This window comes from Drosophila mauritiana, chromosome X, assembly GCF_004382145.1.
Source record: "Drosophila mauritiana strain mau12 chromosome X, ASM438214v1, whole genome shotgun sequence".
In the NCBI taxonomy this organism is placed as follows: domain Eukaryota; kingdom Metazoa; phylum Arthropoda; class Insecta; order Diptera; family Drosophilidae; genus Drosophila; species Drosophila mauritiana.
This window is the reverse complement of record NC_046672.1, coordinates 8,025,753-8,043,634: the sequence shown is the minus strand read 5'-3', so window position 1 is coordinate 8,043,634 and position 17,882 is coordinate 8,025,753. Positions and strand designations below refer to the sequence as shown.

The 17,882-nt window shown below is 39.7% G+C and overlaps 1 protein-coding gene across 1 annotated transcript in view; it reads right to left on the bottom strand.

The window, feature by feature from the left end:
* LOC117146577 overlaps nucleotides 1–17,637 on the bottom strand; it is a 29,971-nt gene extending 12,334 nt beyond the window's left edge. The window contains exons 1-4 of the mRNA XM_033312886.1: nucleotides 16,925–17,637; nucleotides 6,478–6,642; nucleotides 4,389–4,839; nucleotides 4,112–4,322 (exon numbers count right to left, since the gene is read on the bottom strand). Coding sequence (XP_033168777.1) covers nucleotides 4,112–4,322; nucleotides 4,389–4,839; nucleotides 6,478–6,642; nucleotides 16,925–16,957 — 860 coding nt within the window. The 5' untranslated portion in view covers nucleotides 16,958–17,637. The remainder of the gene's footprint in view (nucleotides 1–4,111; nucleotides 4,323–4,388; nucleotides 4,840–6,477; nucleotides 6,643–16,924) is intronic.
* Nucleotides 17,638–17,882: the final 245 nt, after the last annotated feature.

Below are 17,882 nucleotides of genomic sequence, written 5' to 3'. Positions count from 1 at the left end.
TGTATTCAAACTTCAAAATTGTAATTTTTTGCCATTTTTAGCAAATTTGGATGATGTAACCCCTTACAAAAAATGCGAAAATTTGGCTGAAAATTAATTTTTCACAGTCCTTCCAAAAGTGATAGGGATGATTAGTATTGGTTATTGGGAGCACAAAACGGTAATTCTTTTGATCATGTGGCCATTTTTAGCCAAGTTATAACCAAAAAAGCCAACATGAAAAATTAGTTTTTTGCATAAATTGGTTCCCTGATTTTTTGTAAAATAAACAATCGGTATTTTGAGCATAACATTGAAAATAATGGCCCAAAAATGGAATGACATACCACGTTGAATTCGTAACAAAATTTCCTACCGAACTGTATTCAAACTTCAAAATTGTTATTTTTTGCCATTTTTCGCAAATTCGGATGATGTAACCCCTTACAAAAAATGCGAAAATTTGGCCGAAAATTAATTTTTCAAAGTCCTTCCAAAAGTGATAGGGATGATTAGTATTGGTTATTGGGAGCACAAAACGGTAATTCTTTTGATCATGTGGCCATTTTTAGCCAAGTTATAACCAAAGAAGCCAACATGAAAAATGAGTTTTTTGCATAAATTGGTTCCCTGATTTTTTGTAAAATAAACAATCGGTATTTTGAGCATAACATTGAAAATAATGGCCCAAAAATGGAATGACATACCACGTTGAATTCGTAACAAAATTTCCTACCGAACTGTATTCAAACTTCAAAATTGTTATTTTTTGCCATTTTTCGCAAATTCGGATGATGTAACCCCTTACAAAAAATGCGAAAATTTGGCCGAAAATTATTTTTTCAAAGTCCTTCCAAAAGTGATAGGGATGATTAGTATTGGTTATTGGGAGCACAAAACGGTAATTCTTTTGATCATGTGGCCATTTTTAGCCAAGTTATAACCAAAGAAGCCAACATGAAAAATGAGTTTTTTGCATAAATTGGTTCCCTGATTTTTTGTAAAATAAACAATCGGTATTTTGAGCATAACATTGAAAATAATGGCCCAAAAATGGAATGCCATACCTCGTTGAATTCGTAACAAAATTTCCTAGCGAACTGTATTCAAACTTCAAAATTGTAATTTTTTGCCATTTTTAGCAAATTTGGATGATGTAACCCCTTACAAAAAATGCGAAAATTTGGCCGAAAATTAATTTTTCAAAGTCCTTCCAAAAGTGATAGGGATGATTAGTATTGGTTATTGGGAGCACAAAACGGTTATTCTTTTGATCATGTGGCCATTTTTAGTAAAGTTATAACCAAAAAAGCCAACATGAAAAATGAGTTTTTTGCATAAATTGGTTCCCTGATTTTTTGTAAAATAAACAATCGGTATTTTGAGCATAACATTGAAAATAATGGCCCAAAAATGGAATGACATACCACGTTGAATTCGTAACAAAATTTCCTACCGAACTGTATTCAAACTTCAAAATTGTAATTTTTTGCCATTTTTAGCAAATTTGGATGATGTAACCCCTTACAAAAAATGCGAAAATTTGGCTGAAAATTAATTTTTCACAGTCCTTCCAAAAGTGATAGGGATGATTAGTATTGGTTATTGGGAGCACAAAACGGTAATTCTTTTGATCATGTGGCCATTTTTAGCCAAGTTATAACCAAAGAAGCCAACATGAAAAATGAGTTTTTTGCATAAATTGGTTCCCTGATTTTTTGTAAAATAAACAATCGGTATTTTGAGCATAACATTGAAAATAATGGCCCAAAAATGGAATGACATACCACGTTGAATTCGTAACAAAATTTCCTACCGAACTGTATTCAAACTTCAAAATTGTAATTTTTTGCCATTTTTAGCAAATTTGGATGATGTAACCCCTTACAAAAAATGCGAAAATTTGGCTGAAAATTAATTTTTCACAGTCCTTCCAAAAGTGATAGGGATGATTAGTATTGGTTATTGGGAGCACAAAACGGTAATTCTTTTGATCATGTGGCCATTTTTAGCCAAGTTATAACCAAAAAAGCCAACATGAAAAATTAGTTTTTTGCATAAATTGGTTCCCTGATTTTTTGTAAAATAAACAATCGGTATTTTGAGCATAACATTGAAAATAATGGCCCAAAAATGGAATGACATACCACGTTGAATTCGTAACAAAATTTCCTACCGAACTGTATTCAAACTTCAAAATTGTTATTTTTTGCCATTTTTCGCAAATTCGGATGATGTAACCCCTTACAAAAAATGCGAAAATTTGGCCGAAAATTAATTTTTCAAAGTCCTTCCAAAAGTGATAGGGATGATTAGTATTGGTTATTGGGAGCACAAAACGGTAATTCTTTTGATCATGTGGCCATTTTTAGCCAAGTTATAACCAAAGAAGCCAACATGAAAAATGAGTTTTTTGCATAAATTGGTTCCCTGATTTTTTGTAAAATAAACAATCGGTATTTTGAGCATAACATTGAAAATAATGGCCCAAAAATGGAATGCCATACCTCGTTGAATTCGTAACAAAATTTCCTAGCGAACTGTATTCAAACTTCAAAATTGTAATTTTTTGCCATTTTTAGCAAATTTGGATGATGTAACCCCTTACAAAAAATGCGAAAATTTGGCCGAAAATTAATTTTTCAAAGTCCTTCCAAAAGTGATAGGGATGATTAGTATTGGTTATTGGGAGCACAAAACGGTTATTCTTTTGATCATGTGGCCATTTTTAGTCAAGTTATAACCAAAAAAGCCAACATGAAAAATGAGTTTTTTGCATAAATTGGTTCCCTGATTTTTTGTAAAATAAACAATCGGTATTTTGAGCATAACATTGAAAATAATGGCCCAAAAATGGAATGACATACCACGTTGAATTCGTAACAAAATTTCCTACCGAACTGTATTCAAACTTCAAAATTGTTATTTTTTGCCATTTTTCGCAAATTCGGATGATGTAACCCCTTACAAAAAATGCGAAAATTTGGCCGAAAATTATTTTTTCAAAGTCCTTCCAAAAGTGATAGGGATGATTAGTATTGGTTATTGGGAGCACAAAACGGTAATTCTTTTGATCATGTGGCCATTTTTAGCCAAGTTATAACCAAAGAAGCCAACATGAAAAATGAGTTTTTTGCATAAATTGGTTCCCTGATTTTTTGTAAAATAAACAATCGGTATTTTGAGCATAACATTGAAAATAATGGCCCAAAAATGGAATGCCATACCTCGTTGAATTCGTAACAAAATTTCCTAGCGAACTGTATTCAAACTTCAAAATTGTAATTTTTTGCCATTTTTAGCAAATTTGGATGATGTAACCCCTTACAAAAAATGCGAAAATTTGGCCGAAAATTAATTTTTCAAAATCCTTCCAAAAGTGATAGGGATGATTTGTATTGGTTATTGGGAGCACAAAACGGTTATTCTTTTGATCATGTGGCCATTTTTAGTCAAGTTATAACCAAAAAAGCCAACATGAAAAATGAGTTTTTTGCATAAATTGGTTCCCTGATTTTTTGTAAAATAAACAATCGGTATTTTGAGCATAACATTGAAAATAATGGCCCAAAAATGGAATGACATACCACGTTGAATTCGTAACAAAATTTCCTACCGAACTGTATTCAAACTTCAAAATTGTTATTTTTTGCCATTTTTCGCAAATTCGGATGATGTAACCCCTTACAAAAAATGCGAAAATTTGGCCGAAAATTATTTTTTCAAAGTCCTTCCAAAAGTGATAGGGATGATTAGTATTGGTTATTGGGAGCACAAAACGGTAATTCTTTTGATCATGTGGCCATTTTTAGCCAAGTTATAGCCAAAAAACCGATCTAAAATATTGAATTTATTGCCAAAAATCGTCAAATTTCAGCGTAAATCTGGCGGCGCCCAAAAGTATGCAACGAAAATATTGGACTGCTGATCGTATGCTAACATGTTCGGTTCTCAGTAGCCAGTCATACAAAACCAGGGCGATAGGCGAGGTGGTTATGGTGGATATGGTGATAAGGCGCAGGGGATGGTAAAAAGAGTGATAAGGGGAAGAAATAAGGAGGTCGGGGATATGGGGATGTACTTTATTGTGCGCTCCTAAACTAAATAAATAAAGTAAAGCAGTTTTACGCACCCATCCAGGGCCAAAATCTCGCTGCCCTCGTAGGCCTCCCGCAGATCGGATCGGCGCAGGGTGAGATTGATCCGCTCCCGGTAGTCGCGCGCCTTGTGCTGGAACCTCATCGAGTTCTGGTTGGCCAGCTCCATGCTCCACTTGTCGTTCAGCACCATGAAGCGGCCGCGGAAAACGCGATCTGGCAGCGGCTCCGGTCGGAAATAGGTATCTACAAGGGGTAAACAACCGGTGGGTAATGTATCAAATACAACATTTTTGTAATTAAAGTACTCACATCCCACATAGACAAATATTCCGGCGACGAGAAGGGCGATGAGAAATCCAGCGATGACGGCACAGCCGCACTTTTGGCCATCGCCCAGTTTCCGGCGGGTGAAGCGGATGTCCGAGTCGGTGGACAGGACGGACTCAGATTTTCTCCGCAGCCCGTGATTGTGCTGGTGCATATGAAGCTGGTGTTCCCGCTCTCTGTCTCGCTCCCTGTCTCTTTCCCGTTCCCGCTCCCGATCTCGTTCCCGTTCCCTTTCCCGCTGCTGTGTGGCTTCCAGTGGTGGTTGTCCATTGGCCAAGCCTGCTGCTCCTCCGGCGGCGGAAGCTGCACTTCCATTACCGTGACTGTGGTGCGGTTTGTGGTGCCTCGTGCATCGGGTGTTGTGGAAAACCTTTGGCGGCTGAGCCGTGGTGCCCACACCGCCACTCGGATTGGGATTACTCTGGACAATGCCCTGCGAAGAACCGAATAAAAATGAGGAAAAAAGAAAGAGACACACACTTGCGTTCGTCAGTATTAAGCACTTTTCGTCGGACTCAATAATTAAGCTAGGTCGCTGACCAGCTAAGCGCCTTAAATGCTGTTCAATTTTCAGCCAAATCATGCCGTTAAATCAAATCACGGAACGAACCGGCTGAGAAAACTCTCAAACTGGTGAAAAATTCAAAATCTCGCACTTGAAAATTATGATTTTTCTCGTTTTTAATGCTGCTGCAGCATGCAAATGCGACATGCGATATTTGGATTTTGTGCGAGGAAGCAGCCAGCATTAATTAAGGAAATTCGTATTGCATTTCGGACTTCGTTTTCTGGGTATTTTGTGGTGTGTATTTATGCCTAGCAATTAATTCAAATTGCGCGCCGTTGGCGTTGCCAACTTAATGAAGCGTGCAGGGGGCGGCGTTGCCAACCGAAGCAGATGCAGCTACCGTTAGTTTAACAAACTTAGTTTGAATTTAAATTTGAATTTAAATAAGAGAATTAGAAGGAATTTTCAATTACAAAAATAAATAATTCATCATTGCTGTAGTATGAACACAGCCTGTGTTTATTTTAAGCAGACTGAAATAGCACGTAACATAGCGGCGAAAGAGGAGAGCAATTGGCTTTTATGTTGCAGTTGCGAAAGCGGCTAAAAACAGAAAAAAGCAGAAAAACAGAACGCAGACACACGGGCACAATTTAGAAAAACAATTAAAGCGCAACTAAGGTAAGAGGAAAAAACCACTGCCGGCTGTTGCCACCACTTTTCTTGGGGCCAAGACGAAAACGGGTCAGCACTCGGCCCAGTTTCAGTTTTCCTCGTCGGCTGCGTGCCTCCATGTGATGTGATTCCATGTGATTCCATGTGGTTCCATATGATATGTGATGCTGCCAAAGCCAGCCGAACAGCAATAACAATGCAAACTAGAGTCCAGCGAACAACAAGTAATTAAACCCGAATGGCTTCCTCGTTTCATAATCCCCACATCGGTCAACACATTTCGCCGGCCAATTCCACACTCTTAACGCTTTTACGCACTTTAACACTCGGCCGCCCAGTTTCCCAATCGCATTTCGCCAATTCTGTTTAGCTTCTCAAGCATGCAAATGAGTGCAATAACCGACGTGTAATTGTTAATTAGCATTAGAAAGTGATTCAATCGGAGTTTACTAGCTAACTTAAGCAAAAAGTATTCAAAGATTATTTAAGAAATTGTTACGAAAAGAAAGGTTTACTAATATAAGAAGAGAAATATATTTTTAAAATGATAACGAACGAAAAAGATGCTTCCTTTGTTATTATTGCTTCTTTTTGCAACTAGTGTCTTGCCCGCGACTGTATTGACATACTGGGCCGTCGGAGGGTTAAAGTTGGAGCATCTCAGTGTGTGCAAGAGTGAGCGAGTCAAGAGTCAGTCGGCCGCATAACGGTTAACGTGCTCGGCATCACGATTTTCATCAAGATTTTCGCAGTTACCTCATCTCATTTCGCATCTTTCGCACTCGCATTTTCGCGCATTTCCCTGCATTTTCCATTCCGCCCACCACTTTCGCTTCTGTTTTTCCTTGATTTCCTTAATTACCGCACAGTTGCGTTAATTGCGCTCACCTTCCAATTTTTACCGTTCGCCTGCATGCTCTTCTCTTTGTTGCGATTGCTGCAGTTGTTGTTGTTGTTCTTCTTATCAGCAGCCGACAAATTGGCCGCATTCGCATTGATATTGGCGGCGGACAACGGGGCGGATGATTTATCCGCGTCGCGCGATTTCTTCATCTGCAAAATGATAAGAAGAAATTAATTAAGACACCTTTAGCTACAAAGTTTGTAAAAAGTATGAAAGCTTCTGGAATATAGTTAGTTTTTTATAGGCAGACACCCAAAAAAGAAGAGATTATCAAGCAAATTGCTTTGAAAGAATTCGATTTTGACAGAAAACATTACTTACTTAGTTAGAAACGGGCAATTTATCAAGATTTAGCCAGCATTTTGGGCAGATATATATCCAAAGCAAACACCAAATAAACAAGAATTCAGTTTAAACACAAGCGCCCACGGCCAAAAAAGTTATCTGAGCAATAAAAACCAAAAAGGTTTACAACACTGAGCTACAGTAGACACACACATGTAATGACTTTCGAGGTTCGTGCAAGTGGAAGCTCTACTAATCAGATCAACTTACTAACACGCTCTTAATTAAGAGATTAAGTTAACTAGCTTACTGTTTGATAATAGTAATATATTTGTATCGATCCGCATTGGTAAATGAACTAACTCCATTACATAACTAAATAATAATAGGCACTTTCGCGCACTGCACTATGTCACATGGTGCAATTAAAAATGTGTCACAATCGTAATTGCCCTCTTTTGGCCATGTAATTGAAATGATGGTCTGTCGCTTTCGCTGGGTGCTCACTGTACCGCGATCAGCCGGCCAGCGAGTGGTGAAAACGAATATAATCCATTGTTACAAACCTGGTAATGGAGATGACATGCGCCGGACGCCCGAAACTAGCCAGCTAACCAAGCGGACAGGTGCTAATTGTGCGACTACGAATTTAGCACGGTGCGCCCGTACAGTGGCCCCCGCCTGCGGTGGACCGCTCGCAACAACAAATCGCCGTTCAACACCGCCCTCTGGGCCCATTTGAACATGGCTCGAGCAATGAGCGCGGCTCGCTCCAGTTTTGACCAACACAAAAGTCATCACATTGCAGGGGCATTCGGGCCCCAATGTCAAGAAAAGAAAGTTTCACTGTTGGTTTTTCGCTGCTCATATTGCTTGCTTATCCCACTTCGTTTAGCATATTTACATATTTTTTGATTATTCGCTGGCACAGCCACCAGTTTGCTCCCATTATTTGCCGCCTATTTCGGTCACTGATCTCCGCTATCCGAGATTTGCCGGCTGGTTCCGAGCGTGGAATTTGGTATGTGGTGGAGCACCTAAGCCCAAGTGGTTACGTCAATGTTGAGTTGGGAGTTATTAAACGAAAGTTCTCGCTGTAAGTAGCTACACCAGTTAAAAAGGGAAAACCTCTGTTTTATTTGCCATGCTGATCTATTATAATGATATGATCTATATATGATATATGATATATATAGGATCTATATAAATATATCAACCAATCAAGGGCGCCTTTGCTGAATTCGGTCATCAGTGCGGTCGCTTTCCTTTTCGAGCAAGCGAAAAACAAAAAAAAATATATAAAAATAAATTCCGAAAATCTCGCTGCAACTTTCTTTGCGTCGCAAAGAGCATAAGGTCAACCAGTCTAAAGTTGGAAGGCTTATAGGCTTTCGATATGTGGCAGAGTTCAAAAGACTGAGGCCACGAACTCGTTTTTCCCCATTCCCATTTCCATTTTCATTTCCATTTCCACATTGACAAGTGTCATTGGAGAAAAAGCGAAGAAGCTTCGCATTTTTGAATCGTTCGGTTTTGGCCTGGCTAACTGGCTGGCTGGCTGGCACAAAGCGAAAGCGAATTTTTTCGTGCCAATTGCAGTCGAAAATACACTGCATTTTTATTTTGTTGCATTATATGTATGTGCCCCATTGTTGTTGCTCTTGCAGCCATTGTACGTTTTCAAAGCCAAGGCGATGCAGCTGGAAATGAAAGTGTTTTTGTTGCCGCTTCTGCTTCTGCCACCGCAAACACGTTTCGGCAAACATGTTTGAGCCAACTGCAGTCGACATCGACTCTTGGCTCCCAAAAAACCACCGATCCGCCCCGCCAGCCGCCTTTCCACGAATTTTCCTAATTAGTCGCCCGTGTGAAAGAAAAGCGAAAACGAAACGTGGCATCTGTGGACTTTTGTATTCGCATTATTAGGCGCCCATGTTGCGAGCAAGAGTTTCCACAGAACAATTAAAAGGCTGCAAATAGCCATGCATATACTCCATGCAGAAACAATGGCTTATGGAGCCATGGAACCGATCCTACAAATTGGGCTAATAAAATGCGGTTACAATGGCAGGCCTATATATACACCAAATTGAGGCATCGAATGGTTGCTTCTTTGTCCCTGGTTCCCACTGTCTGGAAAATCTCTATAATACCCGTCTTGGGAAGTGAATTAACTTAATTGCCTGCCCAGATGCGTTCAGATATCAAGTCGGATATTAAATCATATCGGCGTGTGTTTCGCAATAGCAAGTAATGCAACATGGTAATTGCAAGTCTGGGTCAAGTTACAACTACGAGTAGCCTTTGTGCAACGATCAGGAAACCCAAGTCGGTGGTCAATAGGGCTGTGGGTCGAGTTTCACGACGCTAGACCATCGCACGGCCAAGTTACCAGAGTTAGGAACAACATGGCATCATACGCATAATATGCCACATGCCACATGCCACATGCAGTAGTGCAATCACTGGTCAAGTTTCACACCAATCCCTAGTCCAGTTTGCTGAGTTAGGAGCACCGAGTTGTTGCGCTCGAATATCACATTTCACCTCGTGTCGAGTGCATTGTTGCATTTGGAAGTGCAGACACGTGCCCCCAAAGTGCTGGAGGTAGCGGGTAATGGAGCGGAAGCGGAAAGGGAAGGGAAGGGACTGGAATGGAATGGAATGGCACAAAACGGCAGCTGTGACAGCTTTTCACTAATTTCCCTTCAAGCAGCCGCCGCAGACTCCGTCTGAAGTTTTCTTGAAGTTTTCTCGGTTTCCTCAGTTTTCTCAGTTTTCTCAGTCGCAGCTGCCACTCAATCGTGACGAATTAATAACGGAACGTTTGCCGAACGAACGGGGGAAAGCTGCAGCTGAACAATAAACGGGCGGAGGAGCCCTCCTTCTTTCAAAGTGGCGCACAAAACAAAAAAAAAAGAAATGATGGTAAAAACACTAACAAATCCGACGACAAGGCGACTTCAGCCGCAAGTTAAAAGCGAACACCTTTGACCCCTTCAAGGAGCATTTGCCACTGCAACTGTTGCGCTCTCACTCTCTCCGCCATGCACTGGGAGAAAAGAGTAAGCAGAAGTTCTGAACTATAGTGTTTTATGCATTCAACAGATATGAAATGGCTATAAAACCATCAAAACTATATATAGACTGACCATCATTTCTATACACCATCTATAAACATGCTAGGAAAAACTCTACAGCTAAGAGTACAATCTTTTCACAGCTTTTCAAAAATTTCTAAAAACTGTTTTCAAAACTGAATAGCACGCCTATTGCCCCTCAATCGCATGGCTACGTGCGTGCTGGATTATCTTTTGGATAGGATCAGATGGGATCATATCGGGTGGGTATGGAAAAGCGCACGCATAGATGTCGCTGCCTGATGGAAGACTTCGGCTTGGTTTGGGCTAGTGCCGAGAAATCGGTGACGACGACGTGACTGAGACCGATTCTCCGATTCAGCGATTCTCCGATTTGCTGGCCACTTGGAAACTGGGTTGCCTTTTATTTATTTTTTCTGGGTGTGTGCCTCTTCGCAGTCGAAGTGGGTGAAGTCGGAGTGACTCACTCGTCGGCCTACGATCGCAACTAGCAGGCCCCACCAATTATTGCAAATCAAAATGCAATGCAGCAGGAGGATGCACTGGGAAGAAGCGGTGGGATATATACTTGGAATAAATCATAATCATAAAAATGGAATTAGTTAAAATAGAAAGAACTAAGCGACTAGTTGAAGCAAACGCTTAGTTTCTCCTACTTTCGCATGCAACACAAAAATCGATGTAACCTTGTTTCTTGCAGTGTAACTTGACAGCTCTTTAAGTTGGACCCACTGCTTTGTTGTGAATTCCAAATGAAGTAGAAAGTTCTCAGTTTAAACGAAAAAAAAAGAATCGATCATTGGAATGCCGCTGGGCGCTTTCTTGGCCATTTGTTCATTTATTTTCCTCTATCGCCCTCTCTTTTTGGCCGCATATATGCCCCTCCTGCTCTTCTCTTCAGCCGTCTTCTGGCTGGAAGAATTGTCTATTCAGAATGCGATTCTTGGGGCCAAAATGGGAATGGCTGCGATTATGTGGGAACCAAGGTAGATTTCAAAGATAAGCTTACAAATTAGCATAAATAAATAATAAATAAATGAGAAGAGAATAGAAAAAAGACGCCAAATAGGGGTTGATGAACTAAAAGTCTGCATCGAGAAATTCCTCTATAGGTAGATCACTTTACGTAACTTTAATGCTCATCTTAACTTATTATAAAACTTCAATTTCGTCAAAGACTTTCATGCAGATCCCACGACATATTTGCATTTTCAAGGCATTTGCGAAATGTTTATTTAAAACTTTGACATTCCCACAATTTCCCAAAAACAAACAAAAAATTAATTTCCGCTGCGATTAGCATATTTAATTGAAATTTTGCAACTATTTCGGACGACCAACTGCAGCAGGAAAATGCCACAAAAGGTAAACAGCCAAAAAGAAAACAATTCGAAAAAACACGCCTTGAAAAAGCAAGCAAAAATTAAAAGTTAAGAAAAAAACAATTTGCCCACGCCGCTGACGTCACTGGTTCAAGGCTGCAAGCAGTGCGCTTTTTGCCAGTCGTTTTCTAGTTTTCAAGTACTATAAATATGTGCAAGAATAAATCAGAAATATATGTTTACTGAGCAGAAATAGCCATAAATCGAGTAATAAGAGTTAATGGCGAAAGAGCGAAGAAATGTTGTGAGCAGAGCTCGAAGATTTGTGCTACTTTCTTCTGAGCGCGCAGACTCCGCTTTTGTGGCTTTTGTCACTGCTTGTTTTGTTTGCTCCTCCATTCTTCTGGCCTTCCCCCTCCCCCTGCCCCTGCCCCTTCACTCCATATCTTACTTCTAATTTATTTGAATGACATTTGTCGAAAAATGCATGCAGTGGGAGAAAGTTCTTTTCTCTCTTTTGCACTCACAGGAGCAGCCTACACAGAAAAAAATACTACAAAATCAATTGGACTTGAGTTGAAGTTTATAACAAATGGCTGGTAACGGAGTTACTTATTTTCCACAGTGTTTTTTCCGCTGCTTAACCGCTTTACTGCTTTAATGATTTGCTACTTTGCTCTGTCAAAAGGTCGATTCAGAAAATATTTGATTGTGCGCAGACCAGCAGAAAAATCAAGCTCAGCTTAACCCACTAAAGACCACGCTCGAAAGCACTGAAAATATTAAGCGACATGAAATAAGAAGTTGGTAACATTGTGATTATATTGATTATTGATTATTCTAGGCAATAATTGCTTATTCCATATTAAATGATTATACAAAATCTTAAATTGTTTGCTGTAGTCAATATTTCTATTAATAATACATGCATATATCTATATATTAATACATTACATATATTAATGCAGTAGCTGACTTTCAGAGGGTTAAGTCAGCTTACTTTGTTGCCAATCCCCCAAGTTGTTGCTGTGTTGTGGCATTTGGCCAAATGGCAACAACATTTTGTTTCATATTGTTGCTGCTGGCTTTTTGTTGCTATTGCTGGATTTTCTTTGGTAAGGTGAACCTGTTGCACATGATGGCAAAATGCGACAGCCAGTGGAAAACGCAGCTTGAAGATGGATGAAAATATGGCTAATAGGCAAATCTCAGTGCAAAACGAAAAGTTTCCCCACATCTCTTCGTTGATTTCAAATAAATTTTCTATCCCAATTTTGGTTTATTGCTGATAGTTGCAACCGATTGAGCGCTTTTGTTGTTCTTTTGCTCTTAAGACTTTAGTGATTTCTGGTGTCGCTGGTGATTGTGCAAAAAAGGCGGAAAAAAAAACAAATAAATAGAGAAGAGAGTGAGGGAAAAATTCGCCAACGAAAACCGAAAATGGCTAAGACAATAATGGGGCCCCACGAGTCAGATAAGCCTAGAAAAACATGGAAAAAATCGCCGCAAAGCAAAATCGGCGGCAGACAACTGAAAGTTGTTGCGTTTGTTTCTAAGCCAAACGAGTTTGTTGTTGTTGCTGCTGTTGTTGTCGTCGTCGCTGCAATCACTTTTTGGCGCATAAACTCAAACTCAAATCCAAATCCAAACTCAAACCCAAACCCAAGCCCCAACTCCAGACCGAGACTAGACCCATGGACTTATTGGAATGCCAAGCCACACACACATGGCGACGCACAGTCGCGGTCACAGCACTAGGGTCTTTCCTTTTCAGCGGGAAAATAATTTATTAATTAATTACCCATTACCACCATTGAATGTAATAATATATATAGACTTATGTTTTTGTATATGTAGGATAACATTTAAATAGGAGAACAAATGTTGTATACTTTTTTGACCATTCTTTAAGGTACTTTTCTGCATAAGTTGGCCAAAAAAGATAGCACAGCTAAAACGGTTACTGTTTTGTGCTGCTAATAAGCCAAACTAACTTTCCCTATCACTACTTTTATGATTTGGGAAAAAAAAATTTTTACAAATTTTCTCATTTTCGATCATCAAAATTTGCGGAAAATGGCAAAAAACTAAAATTTCGAAGTTTGAATACAATTCGCTAGGAAATTTTGTTACGAATTCAACGAGATATGACATTCCATATTTGAGCCATTATTTTCAATGTTATGCTCAAAATACCGATTATTTATTTTACAAAAATCAAGGAAACGATTTTTTGCAAAAACTCAATTTTCATGTTGGCTTTTTTGGATATAACTTGACTAAAAATGGCCACAGGATCAAAAGAATTACCGTTTTGTGCTCCCAATTACCAATACTAATCATTCCTATCACTTTTGGAGGGACTTTGAAAAATTAATTTTCGGCCAAATTTTCGCATTTTTTGTAAGGGGTTACATCATCCAAATTTGCGAAAAATGGCAAAAAATTAAAATTTCGAAGTTTGAATACAGTTCGCTAGGAAATTTTGTTACGAATTCAACGAGATACGACATTCCATATTTGAGCCATTATTTTCAATGTTATGCTAAAAATACCGATTGTTTATTTTACAAAAAATCAGGGAACCAATTTATGCAAAAAACTAATTTTTCATGTTGCATTTTTTGGTTATAACTTGGCTAAAAATGGCCACATGATCAAAAGAATTACCGTTTTGTGCTCCCAATAACCAATACTAATCATCCCTATCACTTTTGGAAGGACTTTGAAAAATTAATTTTCGGCCAAATTTTCGCATTTTTTGTAAGGGGTTACATCATCCAAATTTGCGAAAAATGGCAAAAAATTACAATTTCGAAGTTTGAATACAGTTCGCTAGGGAATTTCGTTACGAATTCAACGAGATATGACATTCCACATTTGGACAATTATTCTGACTGCTATCGAAAAAATACTGATTATTTTTTACCAAAAATATATGACAAAAATCAGATAATTTCAAGCGTGGCTATCTTAACTTGGCCAAAACGAAACCTATTTCTTCGTTCGCAGCTGTGCATATGCATACGTATTCCTACAGATCGCAGTTTAAATTACAGCTGGCGGACTTGTGAGAAGAAAACGAAACGAATCGAAATGAAATGGAATGGAATGAACCCACAACAATCGCAGCAAAACTCCAAATTGCTCAATGCTCGTTGTTTTGCCTTTGGCGGCCAACACCAACAATTACAACAATAAAGACAAAAGCAGTTAGAGGGGGGAGGGGGCCCTATTTAAGCCACACACACGCCCTGCAACAACCAACATCGACCAGGCAACAACTAACAACAATAAACAACTAACAAGCGAGAAAAACTTTGGTCAAACTTTGGTCGAAAAGCCTTGGTTCCAAAATGTGGTGAATAATACCCTTAACAAATGTCTTTCACATGCAGTTTTTTCGAAGTCCATGGCCTTGGTTTCAATTGCGAATCCATTAGAACGCCGCATTTAATGGAGACAATTTGCTAGAATGGATTCTTCAAACAATGTACGAACATAAGAAACACTCTTCTGTTCAATTTTAGATATTACAAGTTACTAACTTTTGAAATCCCAACATAATTCAATAACAAGACCTCCAATCTGCTAGCAACTTCTTTGGAATATTGCAAACGTAGAGCATTAGCTTATTCGGTTTGAAACCAGCAACTTAACACTATTATTGTTAGAAACGACATATTTTGTTATTCGAAAAATTCTCATCAGGCGAGACAACAAAAGAAAGAGAAACAACCGTCCGCAGTTTTCAACGACTCATTTCACAAACAAATTTATACACGCCACCAAAAACAGTTGCTGATTGCTGGGAGAAATACAAAATACAAAACACAAAATGCGAAAGACAAGAAACAAAAAAACAAGACACAAATTACAAGAGGGAAATAATAATAATAAAGAAAAGCAACAGAAACTGACATTTTTGCATGAAAACAGCTGCAAATTAAAATCGCAGGGAGCTGAAGATTTGCGAAGACGCAGAAGACAACGCATTCTGCACAGAAAGAAATGAGAGTTTACTTTAAAGCAATTGGAATTTGGAAGTCATAAGCCAATGCAAATCAAGTTGTATATGTAATTTAATGATATACCAACCATTTAGGATTCTTCATAACATTCTTGTTAGATATCTAAGTTTACTTCAAAATAATCACTATTTTTTTGCAGTGTGGCCAACTTTTGATTTCTTTCGGTGAGGCGGGCCAGATTTTAACAGCGATGCGCCCGCGGCAAAAGCAACAATCAACAATTTTAATAACAACAACAGCAGCAGCGAGCGGCAAAAGTAAGTTACTAAGTCAAAATTGGCTTATAACGGGACGCACTTTCACTTAAACGCAGCTGAAGTCGCTGCTCTCTTTCTTTGCATGTGTGCGTGAGTGTGTGTGTGTGTGTGTGGGGATGCTGCTGCCCCCAGCCACGAAAAGGGGGCGTGGCATTGTAATTTCCATAAACTTAACAGTAGCCAAAGCTCACACAGTGGGCCAAAATGCAAGCAAAGCGGTCACTAATTGTTTGATTCGATAGAAATTATTCAAGTGCAATTTTTGATTAATTCCTTTTCATACATTTTAAGCTTACCTAACATTTAGCTTAAAATGAACTAAACATTGGTTAACCTACCCAATTTGCTAACTAAATTTATTGAACTTAAGCTGTTTTGTTGTTAGAAGTGAATGCACAATGAAGTGGGTGAGTATAGTAACATTTTATAACTGGCTAATGGGAATGATCATACAACTGATTACTCTAATGAGCGGAATAGTAAGTGTGCGATCGCAAGAGGGCGTTAACACGAGTGGCCACTGTACATGCGCGGACTGCTGTGGATGCGATCCCGTTGCAGATTGGCAAACGTTAGCAGGTTACCGATATCGCCGTCTAGTAGTGCAGCATTATTGCATAATGCCAATCCGCAGCACGACAAAAACATAAAGACAAAAAAACCAAACAAGCAAACATCGCGACGCTTTTACTTTTGTTTCATTAATTATGGCAGCTCAACGATTTCCAATTATGACAGCGATTGGAAAGCCGTTTAAGCCAAGTGACCAAAAATAAGCCAAAGACCAAATAACCAACGAGTGTTGTTGCCCTTTCAAGAATCCCCACCGATAATCGCAGCCCCATCGGATTGTGTGGAATTTCGAAAGGCATGGCAATGGGTATGGGAATGGGTATGCTATGGTAAGTGGCCTCCAGGAATCCGCGGATATATTTCACTATTGTCTGGAAAATGGCCAAAACAATGCACTTGATTTTGGCCCCTGGGCGCAGGGAGAGGCTTAAATCCTTTATGTATCCGCAAGATATTAGATTTTCTATCTCAAAAGCTATCTGAGGCATTGCCAAGTTACGAACTAAGATCAGCTTGGCTTTACTAACTTTTCTAGTAAAAGTAAATGAAATTGGATTGGTATTTTGTGTGCATTATGAATCCAGACAACTGTGCTAGTTTAAGCAGCAGCCTGATTCTTAATTAGACAGCATTTGCAGATTTAATTAATGATACCTAAAGCCATGCTGAATGTTACTGCCATGTTGGCCAGTTGCCATATGGACGCGGAGAAAGAGAAGTTCCAAGTTCGCCTCATAATCCAATTACGAACCGGAGAAATGTGTACTTTCAGACCTCTGATTAAGTTTAACTACTGGCCGCGCTGGAATTAGCCGCATTTCCTGGCGGCGGCCACGCGTAATTGATTTGAACTAGAACTCACCTGGCTGTTGCTGCAGTAGTATATGTCCGACATCCTGGTTCTGGGCTCCGATCACGAACTCGATCTGGCTCTGGATGTGGGTACGGATCTGGAGCTGTCCTGCGCCTGCTCCGCTGTCGCGGATTCGCGCCACTCGCAAACCTTTCAGCGTTTTCCCCTCGCTTTCGTTATGGAATGGCGAAACAAAGTGGACAGCATGCCCACCAACCAGCCAGGCGGTGATCCAGGTAAACTGGCGAGCAGGTGAAGCAGCCCTAGGTGCTGGCCAAAACGACTATGATGGCAACCTGTTTTGCTGCGCCGCGGAAAAGTGTCACACAGCCCGGTTGGCTTGCAATCGATATGGCCAGTTGACGTCGCCTGTTGTTGCGATCTTTGTTTTTCTACTGCTGCTGTTTTTTGGCGGATTAGGTTTTCCGCATATTTATCCGCTCTTAGGCAGAGGCACACAATACAAACAAAACAAAATACAAAATATATATATATATTAAATGCAAACAATGCCGCACTTCACGCTCCGTCTTGCAGAACACACGACCGCCGCTTTTCCCGCTTTCCATATGCGCATGCGCGCACCTTTCTTTCTTTCGGGTATCGCCAAGTGATGCACTCCGTATGCGGGATTTGCGATTTGGGGGATTCGGGATCTGAGAGCCGATGCGATGAGAAGCGATGCACGACCGTCTCGAGCGGAGCTAAAACGCCAACTAACTTGGCCCAAACGGGGCGACTTCTTCGGCGGCCGCAACGAAAGTTGTCGCAACCAGTTTTCAGTCTTCTGGGGCCTTACATTTGCCCACTCTACACGCGCCGAAGAAATGAAACAGATGATGGTGTACACTAATATTTGGAGTAGTTGTTTCAAAAGAGCATGAGTTTTAAATCACTTAGTTTATTTAAGTTTGCAAGCCTTACTTTTCCGTTTATTTTGGCATCTTTTAGATATGTAGATATGTGC